The sequence below is a fragment of the Kogia breviceps genome, chromosome 1 (genome assembly GCF_026419965.1).
Source record: "Kogia breviceps isolate mKogBre1 chromosome 1, mKogBre1 haplotype 1, whole genome shotgun sequence".
Lineage (NCBI taxonomy): Eukaryota > Metazoa > Chordata > Mammalia > Artiodactyla > Physeteridae > Kogia > Kogia breviceps.
The window spans coordinates 174,770,043-174,785,037 of record NC_081310.1 but is presented as its reverse complement, the minus strand read 5'-3'; the positions used below and the strand labels follow the sequence as shown (position 1 = coordinate 174,785,037).

The 14,995-nt window shown below is 52.5% G+C and overlaps 1 protein-coding gene across 1 annotated transcript; it reads left to right on the top strand.

The window, feature by feature from the left end:
- Window positions 1-6,634: 6,634 nt before the first annotated feature.
- On the top strand, window positions 6,635-11,164 carry GJB3 (gap junction protein beta 3). Its single transcript, XM_059062879.2, has 2 exons — window positions 6,635-6,878; window positions 9,528-11,164. The coding sequence occupies exon 2, from the start codon at window positions 9,562-9,564 to the stop codon at window positions 10,372-10,374; it is 813 nt and encodes a 270-aa protein (XP_058918862.1). The 5' UTR covers window positions 6,635-6,878; window positions 9,528-9,561; the 3' UTR covers window positions 10,375-11,164.
- Window positions 11,165-14,995: the final 3,831 nt, after the last annotated feature.

Here is a 14,995-nt window from a genome sequence, read left to right as displayed (position 1 = left end):
AGAGAGAGAAAGAAAGGAAGGAAGGGAGGGAGGAAGGGAGGAAAGAAGAAAGGAGGGGAGACAGAAAAAGAAAGAAAGAGAGAGAGAGAAAGAAAGAAAGAAAGAAAGAAAGAAAGAAAGAAAGAAAGAAAGAAAGAAAGAAAGAAAGAAAGAAAGAAAGAAAGAAAGAAAGAAAGAAAGAAAAGAAAGGAAGGAAGGAAGGAAGGAAGAAAGGAAGGAAGGAAGAAAGAAAGAAAGAGAGTGGAAGGAAGGAAGGGAGGAAATAGAAAAGAAAGGGAAAGAAAAGAAGAGAAGAGAAAAGAAAAATGATTCACTGCCATTGAATGTGAGGTATGAGAAAAATGAGTCAACATGGCTCTGCATGGGGCTTGAACAGGTAGATGAGTAACATTGCTGTTTACTCCAGGAGTACATGAGTAGAGAAGGTGGAGAGGAATCTAAGGAGTAGGTTGCTAGATAGAATACAGGACACCCAGTGAAATTCCAATTTCAGATAAACAACAATAAATTTTTTTTTTTAGTTTTAAGTAAGTCTCATGGACTATGTGAAACTTAAATTTAACTGAGTGCCCTGGGTTTGGTTTTTTGTTTTTGCTTTTGTTTTGCTTTGTTTCTAAATCTGGCAATCCTATTAAGAAGATGAATTGGGGATGTGAGAAGTTTGCGATACCTGCTAGACGTACTGAGGGAGAGGTTGAGTGGCAGCTGCATACAGGGGTCTGGAGTTCAGGGACACGGTCTGGGCTGGAGATAAGTATTTAGAAGTTGTCAGCCTAATTTTGATATTTTGAACCCTGAGAGGGATGGCGTTACCAAGAGAGTGAGTGAGGACAGAGAAGGAGTCCTAGGACTAAGCCCCCGGGCACCGCAATATTTAGAGGTCAGGGAGATCAGGGGGAACCAGCAAAGGAGACCTAGAAAGAAAGGCCAGAAAAGAAGGTGAAAAGTCAGGGGATGTGATGTGCTGGCCGCCAAACGCTGCTGGGAGTGCAGGAAAAGATAAGGGTTGAAACTTGACTGTGGGATTTAGCTATGGGAACCTTGGCAAGAGCGGTTTAGGTGGGCTATATGGAGCAAAAGCCTGATTAGAGTTCCAGGGAGAAAATAAAAGGAAGTGAGGAATCAAGACAACTCACCTGAGAAGTTTTGCTATAAAGGAATGGAAAGAAACGAGGCAGATGCTGGAAGATGTGGGGTCAAGGGACTTCTGTTTGTTAAGATAGAGAAATACCAGAGTACCTACTGTCATGGGAAAGACCTGGTAAAGAGCAAAAGGGTGGGACTTCCCTGGTGGCGCAGTGGCTGGGAGTCCACCTGCCAATGCAGGGGACACGGGTTCGAGCCCTGGTCCGGGAAGATCCCACGTGCTGCGGAGCAACAAAGCCCATGCGCCACAACGACTGAGCCTGCGCTCTAGAGCCCGCGAGCCACAACTACTGAGCCCGTGTGCCTAGAGCCTGTGCTCCGCAACAAATAGAAGCCACCGCAATGAGAAGCCCACACACCGCCACAAAGAGTAGCCCCCGCTCGCTGCAACTAGAGAAAGCCCCCGCACAGCAACCAAGACCCGACACAGCCAATAAATAAATAATTTTTAAAAATAAAAAAAAAATTTTTTTAAAGAGCAAAAACGTGATGACATGGCGTGAGGTCTGGGGACGGTGAGAAGGGGTGGGATCCCAGGACACACGCAGAATGGCTGAATCCTGACTTGAACTCAGAAAAGTCCTGGATTACCTCTATCTGAGGATAAAGTTGGGCAGAAGTTCCAGGTCACTTGGGATGTCTTGGAAGGAAAGCAACATTCTAGCCCAGATCCTGGGGCATCTCTTCCTACCCACAGCCCCAGACACACCGCAGCAGGACTGGAAAGCCCCCATGCTTCCGCCAACCTGCTTTCCAGATGATTCTGCCTGCCCCACCTCTGTGCTCAAAGGCAGAAAGGGCCTTCAGGCCCAGGAGAGGGCCCAGGTCCCTGCCGTGCACACACACACAAACACAAGAAAATCCCAGCAGGAGAGGGAAGCCCTTGCCCGAGGCCTGGGCAGAGTTTCAGACACAGGGGCTCTTGCCTTGCGGGCAAGACCAGCTGGGCCAAGGTCTGAGCAGGAAGAACACAGTGCAGGCTTCAGGCCTGCTGCTCCCAGAGAGCAGGTGCAGGCCCTGAGGGGAGTGGGGTGGCCGGGGCAGCTGCTAAGCCCTGGTGCAACACAGCCCTGCCCTGAGGCAGGAGGATGGCCTAGATGGCCTCCCACATACTCCCCTGCTCAGGAAGCAGAAACTTGGAGTGGGCCAACAGGGCCTGGGTGTCCTCCGAGCCTCTTCCTGGAATGGGGACTCTTGCAGCTCACTGCAGAAAAAGCAAAGGCCGGTGGTTGGGGGCGCTGCCTGATGTCAGGAATGAGTGGTGGCATCTGGCAAGGTCGGAGTGATAGAGAAACCGTGCACCTCAGATTGGGACTTGTAAACCCATGTGCCGGGACTCGAACCCGGACAAAACCCACAGTCTTCCAACTGAGATCACACACCTGGTTTCAGAACTTAATGAAGCTCAGGCTTTTGATGTCTCACGGCAGAAACTCAGTGAGAGACAAAGTGATAGGTAAGAAGCAGATTTATTTAGAGAGAAACACACTCCACAGACATAGAGTAGGCCATCTCAGAAGGTGAGAAAGGCACCAGGGTATGGGGGGTGTCAGTTTTTATAGGGGTGGGTAATTTCATAGGCTAATGAGGGGGAGGAGTATTCCAGCTATTTCAGGGAGGGGTGGGGATTTCCAGGAATTGGGCCACCGCCTACATTTTTTTTTTTTTTTTTTTTTTGCGGTACACGGGCTTCTCACTGTCATGGCCTCTCCCGTTGCGGAGCACAGGCTCTGGACGCACAGGCTCAGCGGCCATGGCTCACGGGCCCAGCCGCTCTGCGGCATGTGGGTTCTTCCCGGACCGGGGCACGAACCCGTGTCCCCTGCATCGGCAGGCGGACTCCCAACCACTGGGCCACCAGGGAAGCCCTACCGCCTACTTTTGGATCCTTATGGTCGGCCTTGGAACTGTCATGGCGCCTGTGGGTGTGTCATTTAGTGTGCTTACATGTTACAGTGAGCGTACACTGAGGCTCAAGGTCTAGTGGAAGTCGACTTGTCCGCCATCTTGGACCATTTGGTTCTAATCAGTTTATGTCATGGCCTCGGGCTATGTCACTCTTTCACATGTTGTGCCCTGCCCCCTTCCCTCCTGTTTCACTAGGACCTGGGCATGATCAAATCACCTGGTCACCAGAGCAGATTAACCCGACCACGCACACAGCCTCACATGCACACAACCTCACAAAACCCTAGCAGCCACTTCCACAAGCATGCACATTCACAACCACACACACCAAACATACACACCTATGCCTCATGCTACCCCCTCGACACCCAGGTACCCCACCTCACACGGTAACAGACAGTCCTCACACACAACCTTATGTGCGCCCAACTTTTACTTTACAAATAGGAACTGATGTCTACAACCAGTGAGCTCCCTAATCTCCTGGAAATAATTTCAAAGAATATTCTGAAGAGTGACTGCTGAGGAAGTGGGTGAGGTCTCTTCAGGTGGGGTGACCAGGGAATACCCCTGTGAGAAGGTGAGACCTGAATAAGGAGGAAGAACCTGCCAGCTGAAAAGCAGCCCAGGCAAAGGGAACAGCAAATGCAAAGCCCAGAAGGCTGGACTGAACATGGATTGAACATGCTGTTTGTGGAACAGAAAGTAGGCCAAGTGTGATTGGGGAGCAGTGATCATGGGGACGTGTGATGGGAGGTGAGGCAGGACTAGGTCACTTGGGGCTTTGTAGCGCAATGTCAGGAGAGTGGGTGCTAGGGTAAAAGTAAAGGTGGTAAGTCACTGTTAACTTTTAATAGGCTAGGGACATGATCTGATTTATATCATTAAAGCACTAGTTTAGCTAGAAGAAACCATGGGAGAAAAACTTTTTTCAGTTGTCAGAGGGGGGAAGGCATTTCTAATTATGACCAATCCCAGAGGCCATAAAAGATAAGATTGATACACTTGACTACGTAAAAAAATGTTTAATTCTGCAAAGCAAAAACCCCATAAGCAAAGTCAAAATACAAGTGTCAAACTTGGAGGGGAGGGTGAAATCCTTGTTATTTGCATCATAGACACAGGGTATGTTTCTTTAATATGTAAAGAGCTCCTAAGAAATCAATAATTTTTTAAAGGCATCCACCCAACAGAAAAATGGGCAAAAGCAAAAAACAGTTCACAGAAAAAGAAAAACAAGTGGCCCTTAAGCATATGAAAATATGCTGATTCTCACTCATAATAAAAGAAATGCCAAATAAAATATAATGAGATACCACTGGCAAAGATAAAGTTTGCTAATGCTCTATATTGGCAAGAATATGGGGAAACACGCACTTTATGTCTGATGGTAGCATAAACTGATATATCTATGGAGGGGATTTGGCAATATCTATCAAAACTTTAAATGAGCATACTTTAACCCCAAAATTCCACTTCTAAGAAATATCTTATAGATACAATTTTTTTTTAATGTGATCAGTGATGCTTATCCAAGTGTATTTCTTGCAATGATGTTTACAACAGAAAGAAATACAAGATTGAAAACATCCTTAATTTTCATCAATATGGGAGTGATTAAATATATTATAGTACCTATGCTATTCAACTGTTTGTTTTAAGAGACAGCTCTCCATCTACTATAAGGGAAAATGAAATACTATTCAAGCATTAAAAAACATGAGATAACTCTATATCTACTGATAGAGGAAATGTCCTATATTTTGTTACATGAAAGGACATGAAAATAGCCAAGTACAGAACCATGTACACAGCACACCTCCATAGGGTAAATGGAAAAATAAATTTCTACAGAGTCGAATATGCAGTTGATCTCAGGAAGGAAAAACCAATAATTGGAAACCGAGTGGTCAGGTGGGCAGCCCTGATACATAGTCTGGTGTTCAGGGAGAAGCACTAGAAATGTGGGACTCAGCAGCCAGTGGATACTACTGGAAGCCCGAGGGCTGGATGAGCTCACCCAGGAGAGAAGAGGTTGAGACCAGGATGTGAGGCCTCCAAGGTACAAGGAAACTGGGAGTGGGGCATCAAGGAAGCCAAGGGAAGAAAGTGTTTTGAAAGGGAAGGAGCAGTCAGCTGTGTCAGGTGCTTCTGAAGGTGCAGGAGGAGGACAGAGACATTACTGTCGTTTTCAGCACCCTTGATAGGGCTGTCTTTAGTTACATGGTTGGGTGAAAACATTGTTCAACGGGTTGAAGAGTGACTAGGAGGTGAGGAAGTGGGGAACGGGTTTTGCTCTGAAATGCAGCAGAGCCGGAGAAGGTAAGGAGCAGGTGGCAGTCATGGAGCCCCCACAGAACACCATCATACTCACACATAGTCCCACACTGACACATGCACAGAAGCACCCGGCCCACCCCAGCACTGGTCAGTCTCAGCAATGATTTTCAAAGTAAAAGATGGCCTCTGCCCTGTGGTTTTGCCCTATCCGGAAACTCAACATGGCTGAGGCCTCCAGAGCTGCCTCTGCCCCTTATTATCTGTGTGACCCAGGGCAAGTCACATAACCTCTCTGTGCCTCGGCTTTCTCATTCATAAAAGTGAGAAGGATTGTACCTTCCTCATCTGGCACTGTGATGATGACATAAAACCTGCGGGACAGTGCCGGGACCAAAGATGTCTGTGAGCCCCCAATACAGTGTTAGTTTTCTACCAGGAGTAGTAGGTAGGATGATGGTGTAATCGATCTTTCCAAGTTTGGAGTTACTTTTGAGAGTACAAGGGGATGCTGTTAATTACACCGGGGCCACAGGCATAAACCAGTACAGTCCTGGGAAGATGCCATGTATAATCACCCTCCAGCTAGTAACATCATCTGTGTCCAGACAGGGAGTGCTCAGGCCCTTTGGTGACTAAGATACCAGAACTCCCCGGGAGGCCGGAAACCCTGGGGGTTCCCCGACCAGGCTGAGGCCCCAGGGCTCTCATTATGTTCCTAGTCTTGGCACACTAGTAAATAAGACAAAGCATCCTTGTCCCCAGAGCCCAGCCCAGCCCAACCGCAGGCCCCACCTCCCTCCGCAGGGGGTCTAAAGAGCAGGCTCCGCTCCCTCACCTCTCTCTTACTCCCGCCCCACACCGCACACGGGATTTGCAGTAACTCCAGGCAACGGCCTCCCCCCATCCGGCCCTCACCGCTGGACGAAGGATCCCCCCATCTCCTTTCCAGGCGCAGTGCCCCTTCCTGCTGCGGGCACAGAGTCTGCCCCCCACCCTGGTTCTCCAAAGTGCCCATGCCCATTCCAGGACGCGGAGCCTGAGCCACGCACCTACGCGGGGAGGGCAGCCTCCGGGAGTGGTCGAGACCAAGCGCCAGGCGGGGACAGTGACCCTCAGGGCGCGGACACAGTACCCGTGGTAACGCACGTGGGCGAGTCCTGATGGCAGTCCGTCCGGGGACCACTTGACACTTACTAGAGCGCTTCACGCTCCGAATCTCATCGGACCCTTTGCCACAGCCCTGCCCAGAGCCACAGATGCCCCCGCTTCACACATGAAGTAGAAGCCCAGGCTCAGACAGGCGTCAAGCCCGCGAGAAGGTTGCCGGGGGAACGAGCGACAAGCGTCGGGACTAAAACCCGACCCTCTGCGGCGGGCCCCTCCCGAGCTCCTCCCCTGACCCTCCCTCCTCCACGCCGCCCCCAGCTGTGCCTACCGCCACGCGCCTCGCCGCCACTGCAGAGACGCGGCTCCGGCCCCGCTCGCCTCCGCTGCGGGCCTCGAGGACGCGGGGTCCCGGCCCCACGCTGGCCGCGCCGCTGCTGGTGAGTGCGGGGCGCCTCCCCACCCCGCGTCCAAGGCCGCTGAGCGCTCCCCGGCGACCCCGGGCGGGGCGGGGGCTTGATCCTGCCTTCGGACCAGGCTGAGACTGGCAGGTGAGGGGATCGGAGGAGGTCGAGGGAACTGGACCCACCCCACTCCCCACCTGCCTTCTCACCCCTCGGTTCTGGGCGGGGAGGGGGCTCCAGCTGCTGAAGCTTCGCGGACAACCCCCTCCCCCGTCGGCAGGCTCCCAAGCTGCCTGGAATGGACGGAAACTTGGTGCTGGTGACGGCTGAGGTGGGGGCTGGAGAGGGGAGGGGGGTTCTGCCCCGAGGAGGGGGCCGGCCGGCACTGTGGAGTGGCGGTGAGAGCTGGGCGCGCCTTGGTCCCGGGGCAGGGGAAAAGCGGAGAGCTGGGAGCTGCTGCTGGGGGGCCGCACGGGGGACCAGATCTGGCTCCACCAGTCCCGGGCCTGGGCTTGGAGGAAAATTCTTTGCCGGTGAGTCGCGTCCCTAGGGTGTGTTAGGCAGGACTGGGCCGACAGGGACTGGAAGGTGGAAGGTGGGGGCCCAGGAGGGGGCAGCCCTCCGGTAGGCGGCCCTGAGAAGGCTCAGGTGGAAGCACCTGTCAGGGCCCCTCTCCTCCGGAGCTGGCAGACAGGGTTCCAACCTCCACTCGAGTGTTCTAGAACTCTCGCCAGGTGAGTGGCAGGCTGGAGAGGGAATGGTCTTTTACGATTCTTACCACAGCTCAAGAAAGTAGGAATTATTTCCCTTTAGAGATAAGGAAAGAAGGTCACAGAGATTAGGAAAACTCGGAAATCACCCAGGTAGACGGTAGACGGGGTAGAGCTGAGGCTTCAATCCAGATGCAACTCACGCTCAGAGTACACATCCCACTGGCCCACCCCAAAGGGCAGGTCTTACAAGGAGCTGAGTTGAGGGAGACGCTTTTTTTTTTTTTTTTCATTCTAAGTATGTTATTGTATGCTGCTGCCAGTGCATATAAAATAATCGCCCTTGTGAAACAGAAGTTCATGAAAATTCGGAGAGGTAGAGGAGTAAACAAATACTTTTAATTCCCACTGGTAACTAAATTCTGGGAAGAAAATAAAGGGGACAGGAGCAGTGACTGGGAGGGCAGGGGCTCCCAGATCCAGGGTAATCTGGGGTGGCCTCTAAGAAGAGGATGTTTTAGCAGAGGCCTCAGTAATGAGAAGGATGCAGCCATGCCAGTTTCTGGAGGAAGAGCATTCTAGGCAGCAGGAATAATTACAAAGCCCCAGAGGCCTCCATGGCGGCCTGAGCAGAGAGGCAGGTGGAGAGTGTAGGAGAGCAGGGTGAGAATGTAGAAACTGGGGTTTTATTCTCAGTGTAATGAGAAGCTAGTAGAAGGTTTTAAACAAGGGAGTGACATGATTCAATTTAATGGACTCTGCGGGCAGAGGAACGGACACTTGAAGGCCAGCCAGGAGGCTTTGGTAATAACACCAGCAAGGGTGATGATGGTTTGGAGCAGCGGGGTGGCGGTGGAGGGGTGAGAAGTGGTGATGCAGGGGTGGACCCTCAGTCAGCATGCATGCCCAGAGTCACAGAGCAGCTCCAGGAGCACTCATGTGTGCACACAAGCCCACACGTACACACGGAGAGGCACATGCTCCCAACACCCTTTGCAGCATGTAGACACTAGGTGCACTCAGGTAGACCCACCTGTCCACACCCTCTGAGTCATCCCAGGACTGGGAGGAAGATGTGTGATCTGGGGACCTGAACAAAGCATGACTCCCCACCACAAAGCTCCGGCATCCCAGACTGCTGGTGTTCCTGGGGCTCCCCCAGGTTCTGGCACAGGGAAGGAGGGTGTCCCTAGATTTTTCCTGGATCTGGTGTCCCCAGGAACCAGACCATTACCCTCTCCATGCACCTCCCACCCCAACCTGAACTGGTCTCCCAACTTCACCACCCACTGCCTGTGGGACCTTGGGGAGATTATTTCCCCTCTCCAAGCCCCAGTTTCCTATCTGGGGTTCATCACCCCAACTTCACAGGATGATAGCGAGGCATCAAGGAGGTAACTTTTGAGAACCTGGTCTGGGGCAGGCATCCGGCAGAGAAATGGAGAGCAGGCGGTGGACAGCCCAGCCTTGAATTCAATTCTAGTTTTAAATGAGTGACTTGACCGCTCTAGATTTCACAATTGATAGCCAGCATTTATTGAGCACTTACTGTGTACTGAGTGCTTTGCAATCATTTTCTCATTTGATTATCAGTTTCTTCATCTGTCAATGAGAAGCATAATAGTGTCTACCTCACAAAGTCCTTATAAGGATTAAATGAGATCCAGCACATAAAGTATTTAGCTCCTTGCCTGGCTCATTGTAAATGCTCAATAAATAATAACTGTTATTATCAGCAAATGCACACTCCCTTCCTTCCAGCATATAGCTCTGTGACTTTGGGCAGGTTACTTAGCCTCTCTGTGCCTGTTTCCTCTCTGTAGCTTAGGATGAATAACAGTCCTGATCTCATAGGGTCTTTGGGATGATGAAACGAATCCATCCACATAGAGAACTCAGAACAGCGCGTGGCACATAGTAAATGCTCTGTAAATGTCATCTACTCGTTCTCAGACCGGTTTTCCCATCCTGTCAGGTGGGCAGGGCCCCCAGTGCCCCCACCAGCCACCATGGACTGGAAGACGCTCCAGGCCCTACTGAGCGGGGTGAACAAGTACTCCACAGCCTTCGGCCGCATCTGGCTGTCGGTGGTGTTCGTCTTCCGCGTGCTGGTGTACGTGGTGGCGGCCGAGCGCGTGTGGGGGGACGAGCAAAAGGACTTTGACTGCAACACCAAGCAGCCGGGCTGCACCAACGTCTGCTACGACGAGTTCTTCCCCGTCTCCAACATCCGCCTCTGGGCCCTGCAGCTCATCTTCGTCACGTGCCCCTCGCTGCTGGTCATCCTGCACGTGGCCTACCGCGAGGAGCGGGAGCGGCGGCACCGCCAGAAACACGGCGACCAGTGCGCCAAGCTGTACGACAACGCGGGCAAGAAGCACGGCGGCCTCTGGTGGACCTACCTGTTCAGCCTCGTCTTCAAGCTCCTCATCGAATTCCTCTTCCTCTACTTGCTGCACACTCTCTGGTACGGCTTCAGCATGCCCCGCCTGGTCCAGTGCGCCAACGTGGCCCCCTGCCCCAACATCGTGGACTGCTACATCGCCCGGCCCACCGAGAAGAAGCTCTTCACCTACTTCATGGTGGGCGCCTCCGCCGTCTGCATCGTGCTCACCTTCTGCGAGATCTGCTACCTCGTCTTCCACAGGGTCGTGCGAAGCCTTCCCAGAAAGAGCGGCCCCCGGGGCCGCAGCCCCCCATCCTCCACCAGCCGGGCCTCCACCTGCCACTGCCACCACAAGCTGGTGGAGGCCGGAGAGTTGGGCCCGGATTCCGGCGACGACAAGCTATGTGCTTCGGCACCCAACATGACCCCCATCTGACCACGGGCTGGGGAGGGATCCTGGGCTGCCCGTGGGGACAGGCAGGGAGGTATTGTGCCGGTGGAGGGGTCCTCCCGGGGCTGGGGGGCCCCACTCTGAATTCTACTACTCTATGCAATTTCATCTTTAGCAGATTTCTTTGAGCGCTGGGCACTGTGCTGTCTATCTGGTATAGGTCACACCACAGGCCCACTGGCAGCCCTCCTGGGAGAAAGACGAGCAAATTAACTGCTGCCTGCAAGGGGACACTTAGAGGACTCTGCCGGGCTTCAACTAAGCCAGGAAGGGATGGTCAGGAGAGGCTTCCCTGAGGGAGGAATGTTTAAGAGAGGTGGGATGTGCTTCCTAGCAGACAAAAGCCAGGTGCAGAGGCCTGGAGGCCACCAAAGGAAAGATGCTTGCCCTGGGGCTGGTGAGATGTACCAGACCAAAGGGAATCTTCATTCCTTCGGGAGAAGCACCCAGATTCCTGGGATGGAAAGGAAGTATCCTCCCAGCAGTGGAGGTCTGGAGGCTGAGAGTGAGCCTGGGAAGAGGAGGAGTAGGCTCTGGTGACACCAACCCCGGCCTGAGACACCCAGAGATCCTCTGGGTCACCAACTGCCCTTTGGGAACCCCCCCCCATCTTATTCCTCCACCTTCAGGCAGCTTTGCTCCCATCTTCCTCCCACAAGTGTACTCAGTCTGTTGCCAGCCTTTCAGACCCTACTCTCAGGGACTTGAGGTGGATGTGCTGATAGGAACATCCCCAAGGCAATTTCTTTGAAATCAATAAAGGCTGTCTTTTATACAGGTTGACTCTCTTCTTTTCTCCCACACTCCCACCCACAAGACCCTGAGGGCAGAGAAGGTAGCCCCTCAGAAGGGGAGAGAGTTCCATGGCTCGAGCTGAATTTAGGCTGGGGCTGGGGTTGACCCAGGAGGGATCTGGGGCGGAACCTACAGATATACATGCTGTGATTGTAGATGTGGTCACAAGAGGGCGCCGTGCTCCCTCTACAACAGCACCGCTAGCCATAGTGAGGCCCTGCCCTGAGCGCACACAGTCACAGCCCTCCGGTTGCAGACAAACCACACTCCTTCCTCCTTTGTAACCCAGTCACTGCCACCCACAACGTGCATCCCCACCCTGTGTACACAAAATCCCTGTTATTCATACTCTCACTCCTGTATGCTCACAACAGGCTCCTCTAAAGGCATGAAGCCCCAGCCTCACCCAAGCACTATCCAGCTCCTTCCATTTCCCCCGAGCATTTTCTTCACCCCGGGCCCCTGGCAGACCCGAGGACTGCACAGGGTAATAGGACCTGAGCCCGAGGAGCTCAGAGCCTGGGGGAGACAGAGACACACTCATCTCCTACACTAACCAACCCCAGGTGGATCCCAGCCCCGGACTCCCAGCACTGTGTGATGACCTGAAATTTCAGGAACACCAACATCCAAGCCAGAACAGGATGGAAAGCAAAAGGGGGTGCAAGACTAAACTCACCCAGAGGAACATTTAGTAACTATCAAAGCCAAGGCCAGGAGCCAGAAATCCAGGAGGCAGTGAGCCAAGAGCCAATGCAGGCAGGGAAAGGACGGGTCATTGTGTCGACAGGACAGGCTGGGGTTCACCTTTGCTCTCGTGTGTGGTCGTTACTGTGGTGGATAAGCCAGCCAAGTTTAAAGGGCCCGGGCTGGGCTGACACTCACCTCCCAGGTTAAATCATAGCTTAACCACTTCATGACCACAGCTTCACCACGCTGCACCTTGGACAGGCTTTCAGAACCTCAGTCTTGTCATCAGTACAATGGGAATTTTATCAGTCAGGGTCTCAACAGGAAACAGATGGCACATTCAAACCAAGGAACTTCAAAGAGTTTCCTTGAGGGACTGTTTTTGAAGGTATAGGCATGATTAAGGAAACCCATAAAAGGTACCCTGGGGCTAGTACCAGGGTAGCAAAGGACAGGTTGCCACACAAAGGCTGAAAGGATGCATCCAACCGCAGCAATCAAATAAATACCATGACTTCACTCTACCATCTCCTACTCACCAGCCAGTGGCTCCCACCGACCCAACACAACCAGAAACCAGAGGGCACAGAAACCTATTGAGACAGTCAGTACGAGTCAGCCTCCCAGGGCACAGAGCAGATCTGAGGGGCAAAAGGAACATATTCAGCCCAGCACTCAGGACAGTATCCACTCGTAGGATTGTTGTAGAGATAAAAGGAGACAGTGTCATAACATGTTAGTTCAGCACTAACATATCCAGTAAATATCCAGGCACAACCATGCTTAGGAAAGTCTCTGCCTGCTGCCCAGGCCATCTCGTGTGTCAGTCCCAGCTTGGAATGGATGGTTGCCAAGGTCCCAGGGAGGGGTGATCTCTACTTATTTGCTGTCTTGCATTCCAGCATCTTCCAGGATGGTTCCCACTGCCTGGATAAGGTTGGCTTTGAGGTCAGAGCAACCAAAGAACAACATCAGCTATCCCAGCATGGACTGAGCCTCCAGTCCTGGTCCCACTTCTCCAAGCTGCAGGCCAGGACCACAGATGAGGGAATATTCCAGCCCTAAGCATCCCACATTTGGCCTGAGAGCTGTCCCTAGCAGTGCCTCTCACACTTTCCATCCAGCATGTATTGAGCTACTGTTCGCCATGCAGAGTCCCCGGCACACATCTCATGTCCCCTGGTCTTCTCTTATGAGGGTACACACATCTACCTCCTCTTCCCCCCATCACAGGAGGAGTCATTGCAAGCTTCCTTCAATAGGGCTTATGATTATGATTTAGATTTCATATACACACTTTCGAGTCCACATCTACTTCACGATGTGACAGCCACCCTGCAGCCCAAGGCAAATAGATTATTTTGTATTCATCACCCTGATACAAGCCCCTTGGTAGGGACTAAATGTCTGTGTCTCCCCCAAAATTCCTATGTGGAAATGCTAACTTCCAGTGTGATATTATTAAAAGGTGGGGCCTTGGGAAGTGGGGTCATGAGGATGGATTTGTGCTCTTATGAGAAGAGACACGAGGGGGACGGTCTTTCTCTGCCATGTGAAAACATACTCAGAAGACAGCCCGATATAAACCAGGAGAAGGGCCTTCACCAAGAACCCAACCAGGCTGGCACCCTGACCTTGGACTTCCAGCCTCCGGGACTGAGAAATGAAGTTCTGTTGTTTAAGCCGCCTGGTCTGTGGTGTTTTTACAGCAGTCCGAGCTGAGACACCCGCATCCACTCTCACCTGGATCACTGCAATAATCTCCCTGCTTCCTGCTCCAACTCTGGGAAGCAGATGCTACAAAAGAGAGGAGTGCAAAGGGCATGCTGGGAAGGAACCCCTGCGAATGGAAAGGCAAGGAAGCAGGACCGAGCTACAAGACCCGTTCGTGGGAGCTCTGTGTCCGCTAGACAAAGATGGTCAGTGAGAGGAATCCCACACTGGATGGAAATGGCTGGACCCTTGACCATGCTTGGCTCAGCCATTGCCTGGGGCCACCCCAAGCAGAGCCTGGCCACCTGCACAGCTGAAGCAGAATTGGAGGCTGTCAGCTGGCCAGACTCCACACAGCTGGGAGGGCAGCAAGTACTCCGTTGAAGGGGGAGGTCTGCATCCACCACCCACTCCCACAGTCTATTCCCAGCACAGCAGCCAGGGTGATGCCCTAAAACCTAAATTGGGCCATGTCACTCCTCTGCCCCAAACCTCCAAAGGCATCTCACACTGGCCTTTAGGGACCTACAAGACCTGCCCCACCTGTTCCCTTTCTGAACCCTCATCTCTTCTCCTTGCTGACCTCACTCAGTCACGCTGACCTTCTTGCTCTCCCTCAGGCAGGAAACACCAGGCACATTCCTGCCTCAGGGCCTTTGCACTCTCTTTCCCTCTGCCTGGAATGTGCTTTCCTCCCGAGAGCCACAGGGGTCCCTCCCTTCCTTCAGGGCCCGCATCAAAGGTTAGCTGCTTCAGGAGAATTTCTCCCTTCTTCTGTTCAAAATTGAAAACACCACCCCCTGCGCCCTGATCCTCCTTTCCTGCTTTACTCTCCACCTAACAGGTATCACCAGCTAACACATTCTATATTTTGTCTGTCTCCCTCCGGCTAGAATATAAAGCCCACAAGACAGGGAGTTTTGTTACCGTTGGTTCCTGGTTGATCTCCAGTGTCTAGGACAGAGCCGCAGCACCAGGCAGTGCTCAGTAAATAATTTGTTGAATTAATAAATTCGTATATGAGCCTGGGGCTCTGCTAAGTGCTGGGCGTGTAAATGGGACTCAGCTGCCTGCCCTCAAGGGGCTCACAGACTAATAGGGGAGGGGGTAAAGACAAACACAAGTAAACAATGCACCCTGGGTGGGGGAAGGGAAATGGGGATGGTTTCATGTGTATAGAGTTTTGCAAGATGCAAATGCTCTGGAGATCTGCTGCACAACAATGTGAATGTACGTAACACGACTAAACAGCGCACCCGGGGGGCAGTAGGTGAGCCTCTGAGAACATAAAGGCTCATCTAATCCAGAGGAGGCCAGCAAGGGGACTTCTGGGGGAAGGGACATGGAGCAAAGTCCTGAACGACTATAGGGCTGAGCATGTGAGGGTGCCCCAGGCAGAGGGGACAGC

Coding starts and splice junctions, on each gene's coding strand:
- GJB3 (XM_059062879.2), top strand. CDS start 9,562: ATGGACTGGAAGACGCTCCAGGCCCTACTGAGCGGGGTGAACAAGTAC.